The 25895-nt window shown below is 32.1% G+C and overlaps 2 protein-coding genes across 2 annotated transcripts; one reads left to right on the top strand and one right to left on the bottom strand.

Moving 5' to 3' along the window:
- Positions 1–9275: 9275 nt before the first annotated feature.
- Positions 9276–14630, bottom strand: LOC144843700 (mannose-6-phosphate isomerase-like). Its single transcript, XM_078700592.1, has 8 exons — positions 14520–14630; positions 13913–14040; positions 13376–13576; positions 12442–12583; positions 11817–12008; positions 11529–11693; positions 10989–11197; positions 9276–10072 (listed from the first exon to the last, which is right to left on the bottom strand). Exons 1-8 carry the CDS (start codon positions 14542–14544, stop codon positions 9866–9868), a joined length of 1269 nt encoding a protein of 422 aa, XP_078556718.1. The 5' UTR covers positions 14545–14630; the 3' UTR covers positions 9276–9865.
- Positions 14631–14635: 5 nt separating this feature from the next.
- Positions 14636–24757, top strand: LOC144843699 (ecto-NOX disulfide-thiol exchanger 2-like). The gene is made up of 14 exons (XM_078700591.1): positions 14636–14773; positions 15169–15261; positions 15438–15560; positions 16082–16480; positions 16718–16924; positions 17182–17418; positions 17915–18026; positions 19017–19117; positions 19993–20099; positions 21219–21447; positions 21881–22038; positions 22936–22998; positions 23325–23469; positions 23959–24757. The coding sequence occupies exons 2-14, from the start codon at positions 15198–15200 to the stop codon at positions 24180–24182; spliced, it is 2169 nt and encodes a 722-aa protein (XP_078556717.1). The 5' UTR covers positions 14636–14773; positions 15169–15197; the 3' UTR covers positions 24183–24757.
- Positions 24758–25895: the final 1138 nt, after the last annotated feature.

The raw sequence follows: 25895 nt of genomic DNA, 5'->3' as shown, positions 1-25895 counted from the left end.
ATGTTTATATATAATGTGTGTTAATATATTATTAATATTTGGGTTGAAAAGCCTGTAATAGAAAGACATACTGGATTTTTAACATTAATACACTTTTAGTATACTGTATAGCTACTGTACATTTAATATGCTACACAGTATGAACTTGGCATGTGTTACTTTTGTCATTTATTTATTCAACACAAAAATGGTTAAGGTTTACATACATGTTATCGTCAGCAACCCCTACAATAAAAAACATTTACCTACCAATACAGTATAGATACAGTATCTATACTGTAAGCTTCACAGTATACTGGTTATGTACTGTATACTGATGAAATTGCTCGAATCTGTGTATTTATTAAGTACAGTACCATGAAGCTATAACACAGCTCCATGACAGTAAAATGCATTAACTGTATCCAACATGTGAACAGTACAGTATATTAAATGACATGTATTAGTACAAATATAAAATACTCTATAATACTGTATTCTCAAAATATGTATTGTATAAGATTTTTTAAGTGTGTGTAAAACAGCATACCTTGTGGAGTTCAATCAATGAAATCAGTTAAATCATTCATATATATCATTTTGACTACTTGTACTCAGAAACTATTGTAGTTACATCACAATCAATGAAATCAGTTATAATCATTCATATAATCAGTGATACAGCTTGTTTGAAATCTTGTGAATCATACATGATTTAACATTGATTACAAATTGTTTATTGCCCTTCTGTTTAATGCCGAAAGTAAAATAACAAACATTTACCAGAATCTTGTTAAATTATGCCTGTAGTAAGTAATGTTACAACTGTATTTCATTCTGTAACTAACTAACATTTTCTTCCATAATACAACTCAAGCACAAGTCTGGCTTATGGTTAAAATGACAACAAACGATTAAGAAATTAGCCTAAATAAGAAAGAAAGAAAGAAATAATGAACATATCAATTTATTACTTTAAGATTTGCTTATTTTTATTTTTATCTCGTGTATAACATCTGCTCTATTGAGATCCAGTCTCTGATAACCACAGCATCGTCGTTGTTTCCCCAGTAATTTGCCTTTAAATGAATATGACTGTGAAATAATATTTTAATAATAATACTGTATATGAATATATGGATATTTAAAGCAGTAAACAATAATGTGAAAAGAAATATCAAAACAATTTGAAAATATTGTATTGGAACTATGTCATGGCGGGATAAGAACAACCTGCTCTCACTACACTGGGCAACTATCATACCATTTTCAACGCATGTCAATAAACAATTTTTTTATTATTTATTTATTATTTTCAATGCTACTTTATAGAAAAAAATGAAGAATTAATAGGGAATGGTAATTTCTCATTAAGAATCAAATTCTACATGATTATAATGATTTAGATAATAATAATAATAAATGTACTTGTGTCTAATCAACAAGACTTAACTTATTACAACCAATGCTGCTGTCTAATGCCAGCCATATTCAGTAACAATTATATTAAGACACCTATAGATATCGTTTAATCCGATGTTTAATTATTATTACACCCATATTAAAACCCAGCATGCACCCATAAACCTAAGTATCCAGGTTTATTTTACTATTTTAAAATATTTTAATGAGTGATAAATATAATTTATTTAAAATATAGACAACTGATTCTCAATTACTTATGTTAATTACGCATGACATAGCTCTGGCATTATTGTCGTGTTCTCGTCATTTGTTGCCATAAATAGTGCCGTACGTGTAGTAAGCTGTTCAGTCTTAATGACTAGAGTGATGCTGCAGCTCTCTACCAGGTATTGTGTGCTACTAAAATACACAGAATACAGATGTCTAATGGACATAATATGTGTAGTGAAATGGATAAATGAGCACATGTATTAACTAGATCATATTAAAACCAATTTTAATTAGTTACTTCACATTCTAACTTATTTAAATTATTAATTTATTAATTTTATTCAGGAAGCTGAATGTAATTCAAAATAATGAAATGTTATTTTATAGTAACGGTGTTGAATCTGAACATACAGATATTATAGTGAACATATATATCTCTATGATCTGAAAACTCAAACTCTTCCCATTATTTATATAGGTTTTATAGGTAACATAATAGGCAGGTAAATCATTGTAGTATAATTGAAGAATAATAATAATGTGCTGTGTTTTGTTGTTGTTATCATAAATTTGTTTCAACTGTTAATCAACTCACTGCTGTAATAAGGTAGTGTCAATGCAAACTCTACCACCCCCTCAAAATTTTCTCTGGTAAAAGACTTAGTTGTTTACATAACACTACGCAAGTCTTTAAACTGTTATAGTCCAAGTCCTGCTAAAAATTTGGTGTGGAGATGGTTCGCGGAATGTTTTTGGAGGTTTGTGCAGTTTTAAATTAAATCTAATAACTTGCTTTAGAATATAAACCTATAAAAGTGACATTGATGTGTTCTGTCTCCGTACATATTAGATGAGATTTGAACACATGCCTTCTAAATTGAATCATTCTGATGCTTGGTAGATTTCATGAACAATAATAATTTAATAATAAATATTAAATTTATTATCAGTCTATTTCGTGCCTAATTTACCTGGATAAACCAACAATAACCTTTTCTCCTCAAAGAGCGAGATATAACTCGTAAAGAAATGATGGTGGTGGTTTGTGGGCAGTCTCCCACCTGAGGGCATAGTTCATGGACTATACCATTCATGGAGAGGGGGATTCAATGAAAAATTCTACTTTACGAGTTATATCTCGCTCTTCGAGGAGAAAAGGCCAATGTTGGTTTATCCAGGTAAGCCAGCACTCATAGACTACCAACACCACTGTTGGTTTGTGTAATTCCGCCCTTGTACTCTAAACTGTGTAAAGCTCAAATGATTAATAAACATTATTAATATATTAATAACGTCGTCATATTTTGAAATCAATGATGTATCAGAAATCAAATCACATACTAATCTTAAATCATGCATTGGTAAATTAATTTTAATATTTATTTTTAAAAATAGGCTTTCACTAGACCATACCTAAAGTGCAATAGTTAATTCAATGGTCAAAACTAACAACTTGGTTTTCTTAATTTTTAATTCTTATTTTAAAAACCGCATCGAAATCGTTTTCGATATGTGACTGTTTTAGTCTTTAACACTTCTGTTTTAGAGCAAGGCAAATGAAACAGAATATTTAAAAAAATTAATATAATGTATTTAACAATGTGCAACCCATATGCGGCAATCAACAGTACAGTATTAAATTATTAACATCGTTTTAGCTTTCTATTTATTATTACATAATGTAACATTACCATAATTATTTTATTAAATAAGTTATTAAATTATTCTTTTTAAGCCAGACCTGAGAGACATTAGCTTTAAAAATGGTATGGATTTGTCCAATGTAGTAGTATACATACATTATACCAGGGAAGGGTAAAATTACAATAAGTGTATAATGTCACTCTTTCCTGATTATACTACCTATTTTAAACTGATATTATACCAGGTTTTTTTTATCTCCCAACAGTAACTCATCCAAAATATATAGTAAAAATTATTAGTGATTTTTATGTTTATTGCTTAAAATTATATAGGTACATACAGTATTAATAAAGAGTGTTTATAAAATTCCAACATAATGTATATGTATGATTTATATATGAAATCATTTTATAAATATAAAACTCATTAATTTGTTTAATCTTGATAATATTTACATATCAGTGAATGGTATAAAAATGTATAGTTAAGATGTACAAATTAAAACCAATTGATGTTAAACTTGGAAATGCCTCTTTAATTCACCTTCATAAATTAGTCATACAGTATAATTATAAGAAAAACCAGTCAACACATTAAAGGGGTATTTACTATATTTTAATATACATGTACTGTAGTATATATATTTGTACATATAGTGAAGCGTGTCTCAAATGTAATGATTGTGCCTATAATTTACAATATTATCACACAATAGTCGTTTTTTATTAACAAATTTATTAAAGGGACATTATAACAATTTTTGAATATATGTGCTTGTTTCTGATAATATATACAGTATGTACTGAATATCCCTTTAAATGCACATGTTTTAATAACCATTTAAAGCCAAAGATGTGTTTAAGGGTTATCTAGATAACAGTTATCCGGATATTTCAGGTATTGTATATATAGCTGGATATTTAAACTGTATTAAGATATAGTTGGATATTGTAAAGCTATATGTATATATTATAATTGTATATCTGATGATTATTAAAATATGTGTCGGCTTGTTTAAAACAGGTATAATATCTGGATTACTGGTAATATATATTTCTAAATACAATATTTCTTTTTATTTTAATTACATAATTTTGAATATAAAGCAGCTTAATATTATTTAATATATATAAATGGAGGAGTAGTTTTTAGGTTAAATGTGGCGATTTTTTTATTTGCAATTTAAGTTTTTCCAAATGTGATACACCATTGTTATAAGCCCACCCTGGGGTTCTAACTGAAACAATAATTGTCAATGGATCCATACCAAACATTAGACACCATAAAATAAAAATGAGTATAATAATCGATACAAAGATACACGGACAAAATACATGAAAATAGTCAATACAACATTCATTCTTCGTGAACATTTAATTTACATATTTTAATGCAGCTAAAATTTTAAAACATGCACACAAACAGATGTTGTTGAGTATGGTACTCTGATACTGTCTATTATGAAGAGTAGTAAATAAGCTGTTTAATTAGTAGACTATTCCATGATAACGCATACATCTAGTCACTTGTTAATTCACTCATGTGTTTCTGTTCATTTATGATTGGCAGCACAGATGTGCCACCTCATTGGTCATGTGACCTGCTTTAATATTAGGTCAAAGGTCAGATGCTCTAATCAGAGAATATAGTTGAATTGTAGTTATTAGCACTACATGAATTCTAATTCTAAAAATATCAATTAAATTATTTTACAAATGTTATGAATTGAAAATGCACATTTCCTGGAAGTATATGGTATCTTAAATTAACATTTCTTTCCATATTTTTCTACTTCACTTATTTTACTGTAATTATCATAGAATATACATTACAAAAGGTATATTAATTTTCCCATTTTATTGTTGAACTATTAACACTATTATAATACTTTGATTAAATGATTGTATGAGAGAGTGGGGCACATACAAATATAAGAAATACCATGTATCAATTAAGCATGTGCATAGACATTTATTTATGTTCTTAAATCATTAAATAAGATTGTTTTTCTCCCCACCAGGATGCATTTTAATAATTTCAATATTTATTCCAATATGTATAGAATTGCCGCTTCTTGCAAGAAAGCTTAAATATTTGTGTATTTCCTTGGAGGGACCATAAACAATTAAATGTTTTGCTCACTAAATACAATCTTATAAACTGTGTGTTGAGCTTTTTAAACAATGGAATGTATATGGTACAATAGTTTACAAAATAAATATTCACATTCATCTAATAAAACTCAACAAATAAGGTATTTGTAATTATATTATGTAAAAGTTACCAAATATAGGTTAGAATGTGTCATAACTGTATATCCACCGAAAAAAAAAACATAAAAAAAATATTTGTATAAATTATGTTTTTGAAAAAAAAAACCTTAGTGATCATGAATTTGTATGAGAAACCTGTAACAGTGACTTTGATTGGTCTTTTAATTTCAACAATGTGGTTGTTTGATAATTAGTTACTCCTCCATCAGTTCGTCTTCCCATATTTACACGTTGATGGGATACGTTCATATTGTGTGAATTAAATATATCTATTCAGTCAGTTTGGACTTCATTTTTAATATTGTTACTTTATTTGCGTGTTCTTTTGCGTTCATATTTTTACAATTCTACAGTTTCGCGAACTATACACCATAAATGGTTAAGATGATGTACTGTTGCATTGTGGTCTGTCGTACACGGTATGGACATTGGTGGCGCATAGATTAAAAATTGATTAGGCGTTGCATACACTTTTTATGCGTGTACTCGATCATCATCAACAATAAATAAGTTTACATGTTAAGTGTCTATGTGTACAAAGTACAGTATTGTCACAATTTACATCAGCAGCAGCCATTCAATGTCAAATGCCCACAATTTACATCATTAAATATTTGGTGTAGTAGGTTACTGGGATAGTGCTGGATCCGGAATTATGAAATTGGAGAAAAGGGAGGGGCTAGACCAAGTTCTAGCCCATAATTAGTAGAGAGAAATATTAATAATAAATAAATAATATTGCACAATGCTTCTAAGCGCTTCACATCATTACCCCAGTCATTTTGGATCAAACACGTATGGAAACATACTCCCATAATGCAGCTAGTAATCAGCGCAAAGTTGTGTCTTGATCTAACCGGGTACCCATTTATACACCCGGGTGGAGAGAGGCACATATGGCGTTTCATACGTATAATATAATACTCGCAATTATTTACAAAAATCGAAACGTTGACTGGTAAAGTAAAATAAAATAGACAATAAATACATACTTAAGGCAAGTCTAGGCAAGGGTTCATTAAATTTAAACCAAAGATTATATAGCGCAGCTACGCGTAGCAGTGGTATACAATCTTTGCTTAAACATAGTAAAATTAACTGCTAACTTAAAGATATATTGTCCCCCTAAAATATTATTTTTTATATGTTTTTGTTGAATATGCCATTTTAATGTCACATAATATTTATCCTCTTTGACCAAAAATTGGATGGGAAAAAAAGATATTTACCTGAGAAATCTGTAATTTAAAGCAAAAAATGGTCAAATTGAAGTCAATGGGTTTTTGGTTGAATTTATCCGTTTATTTTATTTTTTAATAAGTGAAAACATGATTTTTTGAAATTTTTTTTTTTACGGAAGTGATTAAAAACCACTGATGCAATTGCTTCTATATTTTAAGAATAGCTGAAGTGTCAACCAAATTTAATGTTCTAAATAATATAATAATGTTTATTTGCTGTAAATATTAGATTTAATCTTTTGTTTTGCTTGTGAATTGACTCTGTATTAATAGAAATCTAAAACCTCATCATATTATTTAGCATATTGTGAATAATAGATCAAACTAGTTGTATGAAATGTAAATTAGTTCAATACAATCTGGTCCATTATCATAAATCAGTCTCTCAGTGAACGATATCAACTACTGATAATGGAAGGCAATGCCGGGAAAACCCCCTTTTTTAAAATACAAGCCTAAAAAAATTATGTTTCTGTAAACTTCCACCTCAAAGTGGTATGTTTTGTCTCAATTTGTATTACTCAAAAAAAGTCCCAATAAATTTACAATCTAAACATACAAAAATATGATAGTACTGTGTAGGTAAGTACAAAATGAACATGAATTTTGTAGACTTTAACTTTTTCAAATTCTACATTTAGAACCTCTTTATTCCATGATTTTCGTTTGGCTTGTTTCCAATTTTTAAATATTGAATTCATTTATTTTAATTTTAACGGTAATAAATATTAAACTGTGAACTGAGTAGTAATTTTTTTGGTTAGAATGTTGAAATTTCAGATTGAAGGCACAAGACGGGGCACAAGATCTTTTAAAGAAAATAGATGATTCGATAGAGATCAGGCCGCAATGCACAGCACAGAAGAGATGTAGATGATTCGATAGAGATCAGGCCGCAATGCACAGTTCAGAAGACGTGTAGATGATTCGATAGAGATCAGGCCGCAAAGCACAGCACAGAAGACGTGTAGATGATTCGATAGAGATCAGGCTGCAAAGCACAGCACAGAAGACGTGTAGATGATTCGATAGAGATCAGGCTGCAAAGCACAGCACAGAAGAGATAACAGTAAGTTGCATATTGTTTAACTTTATTTGAATGAATTGTACATAAATAAAAATATATTTGAATGAATTACCCTGTAGGTACTGTGTGAACACTCCTTAACACTCTAATGATGTGTGTGTGAATGGGATGTTAGGACACTGTAGGTACTCTGTGAACACTCCTTAACACTCTAATGATGTGGGTGTGTGTTTGTGTGAATGGGATGATGTTAGGACACTGTAGGTACTGTGTGAACTCCGTAATTACACTTGTCACAATGATGTGTGTGTGTGAATGGGATGTTGATGGGACACTGTAGTTATGTACAGTATGAACACTCCTTAACACTACTTTCACAATGATGTGTGTGATGTTAGGACACTGTAGATACTGTATGAACACTCTAGTCACAATGATGTGTGTGATGTTAGGACACTGTAGATACTGTATGAACACTCTAGTCACAATGATGTGTGTAATGTTAGGACACTGTAGATACTGTATGAACACTCTAGTCACAATGCTGTGTGTGATGTTAGGACACTGTAGATACTGTATGAACACTCTAGTCACAATGATGTGTGTGATGTTAGGACACTGTGGATACTGTATGAACACTCGACACAATGATATGTGTGATGTTAGGACACTGTAGATACTGTATGAACACTCTAGTCACAATGATGTGTGTGATGTTAGGACACTGTAGATACTGTATGAACACTCTAGTCACAATGTGTGTAAGTTGCAATCAGCTGATCGCCACAAAGCACTCGCCTAACGAGTGATCAAGAACACAGTTTTTACATGACCTTTGACACAATGACATCACAACATGAGTCATCCAATTGACTGGCATTGAAAAAGATACAATGGCTTTGATAGACTATGTTAATTATATTTCTTGTAATTTAATATTATTTGGAATTCTATGAAATTATTGTATTTACTAATTAAAGTCTTGTTCTTGAGAAGTGTTTAATGATTATTGGATGAACACCACAATGTCACCATTCAACCATCAATTTAATAATATAATAATTTTTGTGAATTTACCTTTAATTTTTATTAAATTAATCTAATACACTATTGCAATTATTTATTAATTTATATAAATTGCTATAATAATAATCTTGATACAGTTTGGGTTGGATGGTGGGGTGTTGGGTCGCTTGCTCCCCATCTTCTTTTGACAGAGAGCTAAAATTAAATTATGAAGTACTTTTTGATATCTATTTTTGACAGAATATTAATATTATAAAACCACTCCCCATTTAAACAATCCTGGATCCGCGGGTTTAATCTTTTTTTTTCAGGTTATTTGGAATTTCAGAAAACATGTTTGATTGTCTGTTTGTCACATATCCTTGCATAGACCATTTTCTCCAATCTCAAAACACATTTATATACAGTATGGCCTGTTTCAATGAAAACCTACAGTACTTGGAGATGAGAGAAAGCTACAGACAAGATTTCTTTTGTTTTCTAGGTTGTGTAATCTTTGGTCATCAACTATAGAGGGCAGTGTTGAAATATAACGTTTCTTTGTAATGCTGTACACGGAACAAAATTTACAGGTAATTTTAAAATATAATTTTATTTCTTTGTGTGTTTTTTTATGTGTCAACTAGTTACAGTAGTAAAGAACAAATCATTTAACATTTTGGAGCAGATGAGGATTTAATGTCAATAACAAAAACCACAATTTGTCCAAAACAGAAATAAATATAATCTGTAACCTAGTAACTGAAAGCACACGTTCATTTAATAGTTACGTATATTGTGTATTTATAGTGTTAATTTTTGACATTTTCAACTTAAATAATATTGCATGTATTATATAAATATTAATTCATAGATAATAATAATAATATAGATTTATTGTATCACAATCTCAGTACTGAATTAAGTACCAACACCTGTTACAAGCACACATCCTCCTATTTTGTGTTCAATAATTCCAATTTAGGGATATTGTCTAATATATTATAAATGACCTAGAAAAGTGGACAATAGGGTATATGATCTAATATATTATAAATGACCTAGAAAAGTGGACAATAGGCTCTAAAAATAAGGAGTTTATCTGACTGGCATGTCAACGAAAGACTTTGATTGGCTGATATAAAAATGACCGAACCACGATGTATTTTAAATGGCTGTTTGTACTTAGCATCTGCGTCGCCCTCTATGACGAGTAGTATACTTGCGCTGTCAAAAGCAGTAATCGTATAGTCAACTTTGCCAACAACCTGAGAAAATACAGCATTCATTTATTATTATTGTTTTCAATCAATCAATCAACATACGTAGGGAGCTTTCTATTTGTGGACCTAGTTATGTTAATTCATTGTTTAAAGATGTATTGTCCCCCAAAAACATGAAAAATAAAGATTAATAAAATCAGACTTTGAATAGATTATTTTGTCATTTTAATAAAGTTAATCACTTCCTTGGAAAAAAAAAGCGAAAAAAAATAATGTTTTCACTTATAAAATGACAAAATAAATGGTTACATTCAACCAAAAATCCATTGGCTGGCAGCCAATTTGACTATTTTTTGCTTTAAATTACTGTTTTTCAGGTAAATACATTTTTTTTGATCTAATTTTTGGTCAAAGTGGATAACCATTATGTGACATTAAAATGGCATATTCAACAGAAGTGTTTTAAATTATTTTTTCAGGGGGACAATACATCTTTAAATGCAAGGTCATTGGTACGTGGAACACAGTTTGAATGAATTCTCGTTCCAAGCCGATGACCAAAGACACAATATGCTTAGGTCATAGGTCACAGGTTGCAGTAAATTATATGTTCCCTGATATCACCATCAATAGAACCAGCAACAGTATATCAAGCATTAATTTATTAATATCACTATTATCCCTATATATATTAATATATTTAAATTCAATTTATTAATTATACAGCACTTCATATAAAAACCATGTTAATTTTGTGTGAAACAGGTTTATGTATGGTAAAGCGATCAAAGTAAATCAAACACCAATAAACGAGGCTTTCTAGAAAAATTGCAGACAAGACGACCAGCTTAATGAGATTATAAATCTCTACAACCAAGGTAACAATAATATTTTAATAACACTTATGCAAAATTGCCAATAGCATTAAAAACTAGTTATGCATGAACGATTATAAATTTACCTCAATTTTATCAACAGCAAAGTCGGGTACAGGGGGTGTATACTTAGTGACAAACTCATCTTTAGTATCAATGGTAGATGGAAAAATCTTAGAGGTAGGTGGAGCAGGGTCATAGTTCAACATTTCACAGAGGGTCGGTACGTCCTTGAATTTTGGTGTGAGTCCGGCACGAACTACGTTGTCGGAGCACGCCATGCATTCAATGCAGTCTGTGAATGAATGTGTACAGCACTGTAATGGTATCTTAATTGTAATATACAGTCACTCCATTATACTATTGGAACCATATATTATATATATTATTTTACCTTCATTGAAAGAAACAAAAAAAAAAGTACAGCAGTATACACAAACTGTGCATTGATGTCTAGAGCACCTTCCCAATAGAAACAGAATTAAATGGAAGAATCTAGTCATATAAGTTTAGGTTTACCACGGAATAAGTAAGTAAAACCGGATACCAAAAAACAAAGACATTTTCATTAAATTAAACATAAGGGTTGCATACTTAGTTATGGTAAGCCAAAGAAGAGAACTTACTTCCTAAGAGGTACGCGTGTGGCTCGTTAGGCCCCAAGAACATAGCTTGGCCTGGCTGGAGTAACACTCTATTGAAGAAATATACACCAAAACAACCACCATCGCCTGGAAACTGACTGTGTAGTCGCAGTAGTAGACTGTGCTCTAAAGAAACATCGCTGGATTCTAATTTAAAAAATGGTTTTATTAAGCTCTGTCTACATTATCAAACTAGTTTGTTAAAAAAAAATGCCCAAATATGGTAGTGATATGGCCAAATATGGTAGTGATATGACATCACATTCTCACCAACTTTCTTGAAACGTTCAACTAGTGAACTGAGCTGAGATGCAATTATCTCAGCGTCTTGCGTCATTAACCCAGTAAAGCAACTCTTGAGGGCGCTTTGACATGTTTTCGAAACGTCTCCACCTGCATTGAATGTGTCTATGAGAGTCTTAGCATTGTCTGCACCTACTACTGCATTTAATTCTGGGATGTCTACAAATATTAAAGTAAAATTTTTCAATTAGTTGGAATCTATTTTATTTGTAAATAAATGATAAATTGAACAGAGTGGAGTTGTGGTTTGGTGGTTATGATGCTTGGCTACCAATCCAAGGGTCCTGGGTTCAAGTCCTTTCATATGTAAGGGTTTTTCTAATGACAAATTACAACTCCACTTCCAAAGACTTGTAATAAGACTTTGTTTATGTTTATTTATGTAGAGCGTCTTGTGTATATGATTGTCTTGTGAACGGGATTGCCACCTTTAAGCTCTGTCTACACTATCAAACTGGTTTGACAAAAAAGTGTGATGTGCTTAAATATTGTAGTGATATGACATCATCATGTCCATATATGTGCACATCACATTTTTTTTGTCGCACATAAAGTTTGATAGTGTAGAGTGAAGAGCTTAACAATTTTTTACCTTGAAGGAATCTGACAGTTTCATTAATTGGTCGAAAGCCACAAAATCCCTCGAAAGGCGTCAGTGCCAACGCCATCTCTGGTTTGTGGTTGTCATCTGGATATTTATCAGGACGTTCTTTGAATAATTTCTCGGCATGTTCCTTTGAAAATAAAAAAAAATGCCCTTTGAAGGTTGAACTTCTCACAGTAATTTGACTATGTAATGAAGTTGGATCCACCTTGATGTACAACAACTGTATTTGGCAAGATATCAGTCAGATTTATCAAGTTTTGCTTGCTTAGCAAAAAAGTCTTTGTTTTAAGTCAATGATTTTGGTCTTCAAAATGACCTAAGCAAATATGATACTTTAAAATATTCATCTATCAACAATTTTCCTGTTATATGGTCATCACTACCCCCCATAATCAAAGATCAAGCAGTTACTCATCCTTTGAAAAATTTCCTGTCGAAATTGAAAAAATATCTGCTTGATAAACGCTAACTTTATTTTAATTGTATAGGTGTATTTTAAATTGTGTAACACAGTTATACAAATTAATTAAATTTGTAATATAATCAGTATATTTTATATTCATTTTTAACTTGTATTAAGTTGTATGTTACAGGGGTTGCGGACACAAATGTGTTATGGCGCTCTGTTGCTGTCGCAACCCCTGGACTGCTTGTTGTCGAATAAAGAAATGAAATGAAATGTTTGCATATTTTTAAGTTTGACCAATTCATTCATATAAAAACAATGATTTGAACATTGTTTGAAAAAGAAAGTAAAATTTCTAATTGAAAATAAAATATAAAAAGTATTCAATCTAAGATGATAAAGTGTATTTCTTTAAGATAATAATAACTGGTTAGATAAAGATTCAGTTATTCACTTAAGTACTTCTTAACTATATTGACTCAAGCAAAAAGATTGATAAATGGTAACCACTACCTTACTGGGGTGAGTCTGTATTGAAAGAGACTTATTGACAGATAGCACCTTGAACAGGAACGGAAGCTTATTGTGGAATTTCTCTTGTACTTTGGTGCCAAGACTTTGAGGATTTTCATTGATCCAGTCAAGTAATGGCCGATCTTCAAGAGGTCCACTCTTGATTATTGATGGCCCTCTGGGATGTGTTCCCATCCAGAGCTTTAAAACACAAATATATGTTTATATTACTAAATGGTTAACCATAATTTACAAACAAAAAATTGTATGATTGAAAGTGAATTCATGAGATTGCATCATGATTTCTGGAAAAGTTTCATAAGCTCAGACCATGGAGGAAATTTTCCTCCATGCTCAGACGGAGAGATGGAAAAGTGGGGAAAATAGATATTCGGGAAAATGGGTTCCAAGGCCGTAGCAAGAGGTTAAAAACAAACAAGGCAAAGATGCTTTAAATATAATTATTTATATAAAATACGATCTGTGCAGGGGAATTCCATGAGTATATCTGGTACATTTCCACACCAACATACGTACCTCTGCATACGTTTGGCTTGGCTCTAGTTTGAATGACGGATCATTACATTGATTCAGCTGAGCAACTTCACTATCTGACCCCAACCGACCCCACTGGTATTCTTGCATGGCACATCTTAATTCAAAAACTAATGGCAAAAAAAAAAAAGAAATTAAAAAATTGTATGTAATATATATAGTACTGGTTCAGGTAACCGTCTACATAGAGACATCTGGTAGCCATCAAGTTGGCATTTTTAGATTATATCATACAAAATGCATTAATTCTACTCAATTATCCGACGCCAAACCATAGTAGTATAGAATAATAGAAAACTGCACTGTCATTTATATAACAATACTTTGACATGACAAGACAAGAAGGAAGAAGACTTATCAGGTAATACTAAAAAAACAATAGAAGTCAGGAAGGTGCTCTCTACAATACAATAGTTTTAATATGCCATATAGAGTTAATATCTCTACTATATGGATGGTTTATGGTGCTACTGTCTCGTAAATGTTAATAACGTTAAACTAAGTAAACCAAATAAGAATGTACGAGTTATGAAAATCTAGTGTTTCAATCGAAAATGACAATAAAATATACAAATAAATACCAACGTACTCTCGGACATCCTGGACCAGGTCATCACTGATATGATGTGTTGTTGTGTTACTGTGTATAATGTCAATAATGTTCTCTTTTTCCCCAGGTCCACATTTCTTGAACTGCGCCCTCTCTCTCCAACATGATGATGGATGTCCGTCAATTCTTTGTGTAATAACAACGTTTTTCCATTCCATTAATAAAAACAACTGACCTATGTTTACGCATTTAGGATCAGTTCTATAATTGAAGAACCATACGACAGTAATACAGTATGTATATTCTTATTTTGGTTTATGAGAATAAGCTAGGCCCAGGCATTATTGTTCTGTGAATGATATTATTGGACATAAAAATAGTCAGGTCGAGCGCGAGGGGGATCGGTGAGGTGAGGGTGATGTGGCATAATGAGATGATCAGCTCTAGGCCTGGGTAGCCTATACTATATGTTGGTGAAGGATTCTGTGCTTTTATCCTAAACCACCAAATTTGTTCAACGTATCTTTCTTCCATGATATCTAGTTAGTATGTTATTAATATGCTAAAATAAATCCATTCAAATATTAAATAGATTATATAATATATTTATAGATAAATATTAATATGTTATTGTTAATATTTATAACTTAAATGAATGTGTCTTGTTTTTTGACACTTTTTTTTTCAGTTGGCAAAAGTATATTTGACAACTTCAAGATGACTGCGCCATTTTTTCTGCAGCAGAGTCTACATCTAGGAGGAGGCCAAAATGCTATGTCTTGTAAGGATTCAGTACTGCTGGCTCTAAACTCTACCAAATATTTACACTATAACAAAACATGTTATTTAAGCCTATAGTAATACTTTTTAAATAATTATAAAAAAAATAATTGTGTTACCAGTATCAAAATGATAATTACAGGTCCATCGTTTGATATTATTCCGTTTTTTTTTCAGTGCTTGGAAATCATGGTATAGACCCTGCAAATAATGATCAACCACTTCAATTTAGCGCCAAGTCAGGGCCAAAGGTCATAGTGAGTTCATCAATGGACGACGGTGGAAAGAAAGATAATCGAGGTTTACAATGTTATAATATTTTATGTTAAAGGACAACTTGACCGAGGACCATATTTTAACAACGTATTAGGTATATACATATGATTTCACAACAATCGCGAGATTAAGGATATCGCCGATGTCACAGGTGCATCTCAAAATTTAAAGTCTGGCAAATTGCGAACATTTCACTTTGTAAATAAATCGTAAACAATATATTTCATTGTTTCTTTTGCTTATCTGGACTCATTAAACTTAGATTTTGTGATGCACCTGTGACGTCACAGCAATTTACGGCGAAGGCTGTACGGCAAGCGTGTGCGGCGAAATCCTTAATCTCGCGATTGTTCTGAAATCATATGTACATCCCTAATACGTCGTAAAAATATGGTCTTCGGTCAAGTTATCCTTTAATCAAAATGAGTAGCAGTTTATTTTATCTATTCAACTTTATTTTAAAAGGGTAGCTCTAACAGCTGTACTACAGCGTACAGATCAGTACATTATATTTTGTGAGTTTACATGAATCATTTTGTCCCCAGATATGATGAATATGTCAAGAATGGGACACGGAATGAATAGTTCAAATATGGGAACTGGAATGAACGTATGGAATGAAGGATCCATGTGGAATGGTATGGGAATGGGTGACGGTGGCGGAGGAGGAGGAATAATGACAGGATTTGGTAATATTGGTGCTGATAACAGCGGACTCGGTAGAGGTGGTATGACCGGTGCCGGTCTCCCTCACGGAGGCGGTCTCCCGCATGGAGGCAATATTCCCCATGGAGGTGGACTTCCTCATGCCGGTGGACTTCCTCATGCCGGTGGACTTCCTCATGGAGGAATGGTTGGTGGAAACGACGTTTTACCTCCACAAATTGTGCAACGGAAGGAGACCATACATCTAAGTGCAGTAACTTTACTTCCTCCCCCTGCTGGTAATAAGAATATATTTAATCTTCATAATTAATAATTGCCTTGGGTATAGCAATATGACTTTTTAAAAAATCTTTTTGATTTAAAGTTTTATTGTCATAGCATTTAGATAATGCTGTAAATTTATATTATCGAATGAAATCAACACAAAATTGTGTGCAATGCTTCCATGTATATCATGAATCATTCATTCAAGTTGAGGGCAAGTAATTTTAGATCGTCGGCAATATTTCTTTTAGGTGCTCCCCCTCCATCTGTTCGTGAGAAACCATTCGGTTGTCGTACTGTCTTCGTCGGTGGGCTTCCAGAAAACATCACAGGAGACATAGTGCGTGAAATGTTTACATTTTGCGGAGAGATTGTTAGTTATCGTAAAGGAAAGAAAAACTTTTGTCATGTAAGATTTAACGATGAGATATCAGTTGATAAGGCATTATATTTATCTGGTAAGTAGAACAATAATTGCTAATTGGATATTAATTAATGTGTTTAAGAGCTTCGGCTCGTTTCATAACCTATTTTAGATTACACTTATAGAAATATTACTGTAAAAGAAATATATATATGCTGTTGATACAAAATAAATGGTACGTCTAATACCGCGAATAAATATTAACCTATGTTATTTAAACTATTAAAAGTTTAAGAAAGGTGAAAACCAACAATTTTTAGGCAACAATTTTTTTAACTTTACGTTTTTCAGGTTATCGAATAAGCATAAATAACAGCAAAGAACCAGACAATACTGGACGTATACATGTCGATTACGCGCAGGCGCGTGACGATCACTACGACTTTGAATGTAGGCAGCGACAATATGCAAGAGAAATGCGTCATCGACATCGCATGGAAGAACAGTTGATGAGACCGCCCTCTCCTCCAGTTACTTCAATTCCGTACTCGGACCACGAATCTTCTGCACTCGCAGAAAAACTAAAAAGTATGTTATGTAAAAATTATTAGTGAAAAATTATTGTAAATTTAATGTTTAATTCAAATCAACATTTATTTCTTCCACAATAAAATAAGAACAAATATCCAATATAAATTGTAAAATGAAGGAAGAGGGCAAAACTCAAAAAGTAACGCCAGTTGAAAAACAGAAATTCTATTAATCAAAAGACTTTGTGGCGAGCTAGCCCTAAAAATGTCATTTTCAACTGGATTGTTTTAAGCTCTGTCTACACTATCAAACTAGTTTGACAAAAAAAAGTGATGTGCCCAAATATGGTAGTGACATGCCCAAATATGGTAGTGATATGACATCATCATGTCCATATAATGTGCACATCCCATTTTGTTTTCACATAAAGTTTTATAGCGTAGACAATGCTTTATTAATAATTTGTTCAATTATCATACTTGACAGAATTTAGTAGTTAAGACAGAAAATTACATAAATACAATTTATTGAGAATAAAAATGTTTTATTTTAGGTGAAGAACATTTTGTTAAAGCAGCAAGTCAGTTGATATCATGGCTTGAGCGAGGCGACTGCTCTAAAAGAACATCTAGCAACTTTTATAGTATGATTCAGTTAACAAACAGGTAACAAAATAATCAATTGTTATCAATATTATCAATCAATCAATCATCAAATTGTTATCATCATTATTTCTTGATTTCGGTGCCATTTTCTTTCAATTGAGCTGGCTTCTCTTGTCATTGTCAAATATGACTTTTTGTAATAAGTTTTCTAAAGCTCTGTCTACATTATCAAACTTTATGTGACAAAAAAATGTGATGTGCCCATATATGGACAAGATGATGTTATATCACTACCATATTTGGGCACATCACAATCACAAAAGTGTAGACAGAGCTTTACTGCTATAAATGTTGGCATGTTTGGTTTCTGTATTGTGTAACTGATTTGCATTAAACTAAATCGATTCATTGACTTCATCAAGTATATCAATATTTTATTTCAAGAACATTTATTAATTTCAATAATGGCAAAATAACAATACATGTAATATACATTTTGGAAACACGCCGAACGTTTTGCAATTTTTAAAGTACTTTATATCAGCTGCTAATTTTACGGATTTTTTTAGAGCTTTTCCAAATTTCATAAGTCCTTGATTGACACCGATTGGCATTATTCACGACATCATACTTTGATGTCAATCAAGGACTCCGTAAAAGCAGCAGCTGATATAAACTACTTCAAATAATAATAATGGAAATTTGTAAAGCGCAAGTATCTGTCTAAGAAAGACGCTCATTGACCTACTGACATTATTACCCCAGTCATTTTGGATCAAACACGTATGGAAACATACTCCCATAATGCAGCTAGTAATCAGTGCAAAGTTGTGTCTTGATCTAACCGGGTACTCATTTATACACCTGGGTGGAGAGAGGCAAACGTAAGTAAAGTATCTTGCCTACGGATACAAGCAATCCGGCGAGAGTTGGATTTGAACCTTGGTCTCACCATCAGTAGTCCAACGTCCAACACACTGCGCCACACGCCCTCAAAAAAACATATAATAAGACATTTTAAAGACCATTATTGTGCCTTTTTGTTCGTAGCCAAGTTAGAAGATTAATGATTGAAAAGCAAACATACAATGATGAGTTTGATGTTGCCAAGAATGTGTACATACAGAGGATGCACTGTCTTTTTAGTCAATGTAAGTAATAGTGTTGTTAAAAGTTTTGCACTGAGCAAGTGAGTTTCATGATGACAGCAAAACTGGTGGTGGCTGATTTAATAAGAAGCCTTTTGATTGGTTTACCTGAATCTGTGTTGACTATAACATAGCTTTCGATTGGATGTTTTCATGAAAGCAGTAAGATGGTATATGATTGGTTGATTAGGGTAAAATTAAACAGTAGTGTCATAATACGTGTGAATTGAATGTAAAAACTAATAGATATAGAATTCAAACAATATAAAGCCTTTTGATTGGACAGTAATATTACACTATGATGATTGTCAACTCTGATTGGATGGATTTATACAGAAGAGTAATGTATATTCTACAAATTCAAACTTAATTCATAAGATTCCATTTCAGCAGTCTTCAATTTTTAAACTCTGATGGGATTTTGATTGTTAATTTGAGATTAATTTGGTGAGTATAGTTTTGCAGAGATGACCTCCATTGATTGACCTACGTGATGTCTACTGCATAGATCACCTTCATTCTATATGTTATCCTTCTCCATTTTATGCTTGTATTAAGTGCATTACATCATTTACAGCTACCCACATGATTTTAAACGTCCAATGTATCTACTTAACCCTTGATAATCAACTCCTAACAAAACTGAACTAAGTAACATGCTCAACGAAAATCGTGCACTTGTTATAAATACATGCATTATGAGATACTAGTTTTAACATAACACTGTACCAATAAACTGTTCTTTGATATTATTAAGTCTAATTCAAACGTAATCTGAGTTCAAATAGACGTTGGTGTTATTACTATGTGAGTATATAGGAATATATTGTGTATTTCAATGTAAGTGTCTATATGTACTTGGTACTACTTTCATATAGTTAGCCTGGTTGAGAATGTATTTGTGAGTGCAACCAAGCAACGAGCATGGGATCATTTCACAAAGCCTCAAAGAAAGAACATAGACGTCTGGAAGAAGCAGGCACAGGTAAAGATTCATCACCATCATATAACAGTAATTGTGCAAGTCTGAAATATTGCATGTACAAACATCTAGACGATGTGTACATTGCACATACGTATGTCTAGACGATGTGTAAACTGCACATACATATGTCTAGACGATGTGTACATTGCACATACCGATACGTATGTCTCGACGATGTGTACATTGCACATACGTATGTCTAGACGATGTGTAAACTGCACATACGTATGTTTAGTCGATGTGTAAACTGCACATACATATGTGTAGACGATGTGTACATTGCACATAAAACATCTAGAAGATGTGTACATTTCACATCCGGTTACGTATGTCTAGACGACGTTTAAACTGCACATGCATACATCTAGACGATGTATACATTGCATGTGCGCATGTCTAGACGATGTTTTCATCTGTGAAATGTATGAATACAACCAGGTAATTCAATTTCATCTAGTCGAGGGGAGGAGCTTTGGTTATTATTCGATATTACACCCTGGTTTTCGCAAGGACAAAACAAATTATCTCTTACAATAACATTTATTTGAACACAAGTCCTCCTGGGTTTGGTAAGTAGTGTATGGTGTATTATGGTAAGTACTAACTCAGTCGAAATAAAGCCTCTTACTATTAAGATTCAGAAAGGAACACTGGTATAGTTTTCATTCTTTTATTGTTATTTTTATTATTTGTTTCTGGCAAAAATAGAGTATACTCTGGCTGATTGACACCAAATGAATTCAAATGGTATTCACTTGTAAAAAAAAAGTTATACATTTTTCTTGAATAGTGTACAGTACTTTACATTCTCAGTGGTGCATCCAGGATTTTGAAATTTGGTAAAATTGTGAAATGAAGTGCTGAACTTGGCTAATATTACATCTTTTGTATTTTTATTTATTTTTTAATTCTAAAATGGTAATAATACATATTTGACAGTAGGTAGCTTTGAATGGTATTGTATTAGTACACTTTAAATACCTTATTTACAGGAGGATACAATCTGCTAGCACACAGATATTTTCACTTGTTACCTGCTGTTAACAAAACTGTGATACAGTAATATCAACTAAAACTAATGCACTGATAATTGAAGTTTGTCAACTTTGTTTTTAATAGGAAATAAAAGAAAGCCAACAGGGAGAGATGAGTGGGATTTTAAATGAGAAGGGAGAAGCAGACATGGATGTGTCCGATGACGAAATAGAAGTAGAGACAAAAGAAAAAGAACCTGAAATGGACATTGAAACAAAGAGAATGTTGATAGTACAAAGTGCACAGGCATACGCCGCCAGCAACCTACAAGCAATGTCAGACGCTAAGAAGCCTAGACTTGAAAATGATGAAGGTAACATCTTCAGAAAATCCTTTTTTAAAGAACTTTCTCTAGTTCTAGTAGTCCCATGACCTAGATGATCGTAGGGGTGTAGCAGATGAGATACAATAGTAGTACTCATCATGATACGATACACAGGCATAAGCCATATCTCCCAGTGGTGCCTATCTCCTCTGCGGAGAACTTTCTAGTCAATTTTAAAAACTCTTTCCTAATTTGCCTGATATGTCTATAATTGTTCTCAATCTCTTTATTTGAATGTTAGCTAATTTAAAATGTCACTCCTTGTGGGCTTTCCTTAATTTCCCATTCCATTTGTTTAGTTGATATTAATGTATCACAAGGCATTTATTAATAACTAGCTTGTTAAAAGCTGGAAGTGTGTTTATTAATCAATTAATATGCGATCTTGTGAAATAAATTGACATTGAATGTATTCATCAAGAAATGAGAAAACTAAAAGATGAGAATGATGTGATGAAATGTCAACTGGAAGCATTCAAGAACGAGGTTGAGCTTGTGAAAGCTGAGCGTATCAAGGAATATGAAGAGAAGGACACGCAGATCAAAGCATTACAGCATGCGCTGCTAGGCATGCAACAGGTATGTCGTATGATATATATAATATATCCAATCTGCAGACAGTACTGTAATCTTATTAGATCTCGTCAGTGCAGCTCAGGTTTCGAAATGTTCCGTAGAACTGGCACAAAATATAGGCTGAGCCAGTTATGTGGGACATGGTACACTGATTATGAACACAAAGAGTGCACAAACTCAACGAGCATGCTTTGCAAAATGCTAATAGTGTTCACAACAAAAATGTATATATCTTTATCGTTTCAAATTAATTAATTAAATTTCAGTATATCACCGGGCGGTTTAGAATTAATGTTCTTTGCCTCTTGTGTTTATATATATATATATATATATAAATCGTGGTGAATTTAACGCAGATCATGAAAGCGAAAGTGCTCGATACAAAATGTAGAGCCAAATATAAATAAATGAAAGACGCTAGTAAATTACCAACTGAACATTTTATTGCACTACAGGCTGTTTCATGAGTATGAACTCAATCTTCAGGTGCTTGGCTCTGAATCCAGAGCCAAGCACCTTAAGATTGAGTTCATACTCATGAAACAGCCTGTAGTGCAATAAAATGTTCAGTTGGTAATTTACTAGCGTCTTTCATTTATTTATATATATATATATATTTCTAATTTTACAATTTGAGTGTAGAGTACACATACAGCACGATACAGGCATTGTATTCTGTACACTACTGTAGTTAAATCATCAATAGTTATCAACAGTTAAATGCGAGTTGGCTATTAGTAAAGACTACCAAAAAAAAATCCATTCAGACTATAGTACCAGAATTTCTTGAAAATTGGACATATTATGCCAAATCAAGGGTGTCCGAAATTGGAAGATTCGACTGTATTTCCTAATTGTTTGCACACACAATATTAAAGTATGTTAATATATTTTGCTTAGCAATTAATGGAATCCAAATCACAACTAAAGAAAATTGAAGAAGATAAGAAGAAGGAACCAGAGGTAAGCACAGATTTATGTTTACAGATTTACGAAGTTTGCAAGAGAAATACATGGTTGTCTTATAGAGCGTATAATACAACAGCAATATGCCAATTTGTTAAATATTTATTATGGACTTCTGTCTACACAATCAAACTTTATGTGACAAAAAAAATGTGATGTGCCCAAATATGGACATGATGTCATATCACTACCATATTTGGGCATATCACTACCATATTTGGGGATATTACTATTATATTTTGGCACATCACACTTTATTTGTCAAACTAGTTTGATAGTGTAGACAGACCTTTAAGTACAACAGTTTAAATAATTTACCATAGAAACCATCTGAATTGACCAATTGGATCAAGACAACGACAACATCTGGTGAAACAGAATCTGACAACAAGGAACAGTCAAGCACAAAGGATGGAAGCAGTGATGTCACAGAGGCAGTGTTGACAGAGAAACATGGTATGCTTGTTGGTAAGTATCAAGAGAGTTCAGTTGAACCTGTTAGGAGGACACATCTGGTACCAAAATGTCACCTATGGTTAATTATACTAGTGGTGTTGTTGTTTGTGTCACTTGAACAGTGGTTACCTCTGAATATTTGTGACCTCTGAATATTTGTGACCTCAAAATGGGGTACCTGAACAGTAGTGTCCGCATATCTATAAAATGCTTACCAATAAAACCTCTCCTTTAGGACACCCCTATTTCTATTAAGGAACACTTTCTCAAGAATATTAAATAACTACTAAATAAAATATAAATTACATATCAAAATGTATTTTAGCGTTATAGCCAATCTATTAAGGGGACACTTTTTATTTTTAAAGTCAAATACATAAGTATAATTGAAATTCGTATTTTTACTGATTATTTGTTCAATTATTTGTTATTCAGTTGTTTGCGTATTGAATTTACAAAGTTAAACTTAAACCATTTACATTTCAAAACCACTTTCTTCAGGCTTATTGGCAACGTTTCTTCATGTACATCCATTTGGAGCATCGATTGAGTACCTCTGGTCATACCTTCAAAGACTCGACCCAAAGGTCACTCCAAAGGAAATAGAGTCGATACTAGTAAAGTTACCTACTGTATTTAAACAAGAGCTATTTGGAGTTGGAGCAACGCTAGAGAAGAGGTGGCAGTTTATTGGATTCAAAACTTGTCTAAATGAGAAGGAATAACACAAATACACTTTTATTTGTGAGCTAGAGTGATTGTTTTAACACAGTCATTGTTTTAAAACCACCTAAATGTTTAATTTTGGCGGATGACATACCAGAGAGACCTACAGTACATACTGAATAATTTTACATGACAATGTATCCATATTTGGTGGTACACATACAGAAAGCTATTCTCGATAACAACAATGAGGACAATGAACTAATGATCTATGTAGGATGTAGAATTGTAGACTTTCTGATATAATATACATTTGCAAAATGCAGTAATTTATTTTTTTGGAACTTGGAAGGATTAATTGTTTCGTTATTCACTGAAGATTGTAAAATGTTATTTTCAAAAACCAATATATTTAACATTGAAAAAAATGTTTAGACCAAAAAGTTCATTGTCTTTTTTTTTACAGTTGCAATATGGTACAGAATAAGTTTAATTATTAATTTAATTTATATTTATTTTAAAATGTTTTAAAAGAATTGTATTTGTTTAAAGTGGAGGAACAAGACGATTATATAGAAGATGATACCAGCTGCAGCTTGGTACCAACTGAGAGGTTGTCTCAAAGCTGGGGTTACTCCTCTCCCACCCCGCCCCACACCCTTGCCCCTTCCCCTATTAGGTAGTGTTGCTGAATTTTATACAAACATTGCATTCAATTGTACTAGAAGGTTAAGTGTAGTTGTTTTGCTATTATATTCAGTACTATTATTTTTAAGTTTTTGAATTATAAAGTCTTGTTACTTTGTTCCTGAAAAAAAATGTTTTCAAACATAATTATGTCATACAGCTCATATGCCTGCAAAATTCCTTAAAATAGTCTTCATTTTTTTCAGTTTGTCTGTAGATTTATAATGCAATAAAATGTAGTTCATATGCACATTGCGCAACCTTGACATTCTATAGATCCTTGAAGTAGGGCTTCTGGTTTGTGAGCTATAGAGCTTCCTGGACATTGAAGCCCTAGAAGTTTTTTGTCGAACAAATAAATGAAATGAAATCATAGATATATATGCAGCCTTTCTCTTTGTCATAAAAAAGTCTGTAAAATGTATTTTTTTAAATTCAATTTATTAGTGTTATTATTTAAAATGTGCTGGGGCTTTACAGCTATGGTTCCCATTAAGAATAAGGTGCAACCCAATACCTAAAGCTCTGTCTACACTATCAAACTTTATTTGACAAAAAAATATGTGGACATGATGTCATATGACAAATTTGTTTTCATACTGGTTTGATAGTGTATACAGGACAGTTTATGATGATCCATCTCTGTGATTGGTGGGGACCAAGATATACTGACCAAAATAAATTGAATGAGAAATTACAAATGATATCAAAATCATTTTTATTGCTGCTTATGCCAAGTTAATAATTGTCAATTATTAGGTATGTATTATTTCTTAAACCCTGTCTACACTATCAAACTACCTGTAGCGCGATATGCTCAAATATGGTAGTGATATGACATCATCATGTCAATATATGGGCACGTCACACTTTTTTTGTCACATAAAGTTTGATAGTGTAGACAGAGCTTTATATAACAAGCATCACATTTGATATCCCAGATACTTAGAACTTTACTGTTTTTAAACAACTATATTTAATATTATATTAAAGTTACAATTTTAAAATTGAATTTAGTATCACACCATTGATAATACTGTACAATGCTTTTTTAAATGTAAAGATACTGCCATATTGTTTAATTT

This window comes from Antedon bifida, chromosome 5 (genome assembly GCF_963402885.1).
Source record: "Antedon bifida chromosome 5, ecAntBifi1.1, whole genome shotgun sequence".
Taxonomy (NCBI): Eukaryota; Metazoa; Echinodermata; class Crinoidea; order Comatulida; family Antedonidae; genus Antedon; species Antedon bifida.
The sequence above is the reverse complement of the archived record's forward strand: the minus strand, read 5'-3'. Positions and strand labels throughout refer to the sequence as shown.

What these genes read in the sequence shown, in the direction of transcription:
- LOC144843700 (XM_078700592.1), bottom strand. Translation starts at nt 14,544, where the DNA reads ATGACCTGGTCCAGGATGTCCGAGA. An exon ending in CAAGCCAAACGTATGCAGAG is followed by an intron (nt 13,577 to 13,912) that starts GTACGTATGTTG and finishes TGTGTTTTAAAG; the next exon opens with CTCTGGATGGGAACACATCC. An exon ending in ACACGCGTACCTCTTAGGAA is followed by an intron (nt 11,198 to 11,528) that starts GTAAGTTCTCTT and finishes ATTCATTCACAG; the next exon opens with ACTGCATTGAATGCATGGCG.
- LOC144843699 (XM_078700591.1), top strand. Translation starts at nt 15,198, where the DNA reads ATGACTGCGCCATTTTTTCTGCAGCAGAGTCTACATCTAGGAGGAGGC. An exon ending in ACTCGCAGAAAAACTAAAAA is followed by an intron (nt 17,419 to 17,914) that starts GTATGTTATGTA and finishes GTTTTATTTTAG; the next exon opens with GTGAAGAACATTTTGTTAAA. An exon ending in ATGATTCAGTTAACAAACAG is followed by an intron (nt 18,027 to 19,016) that starts GTAACAAAATAA and finishes TTTTGTTCGTAG; the next exon opens with CCAAGTTAGAAGATTAATGA.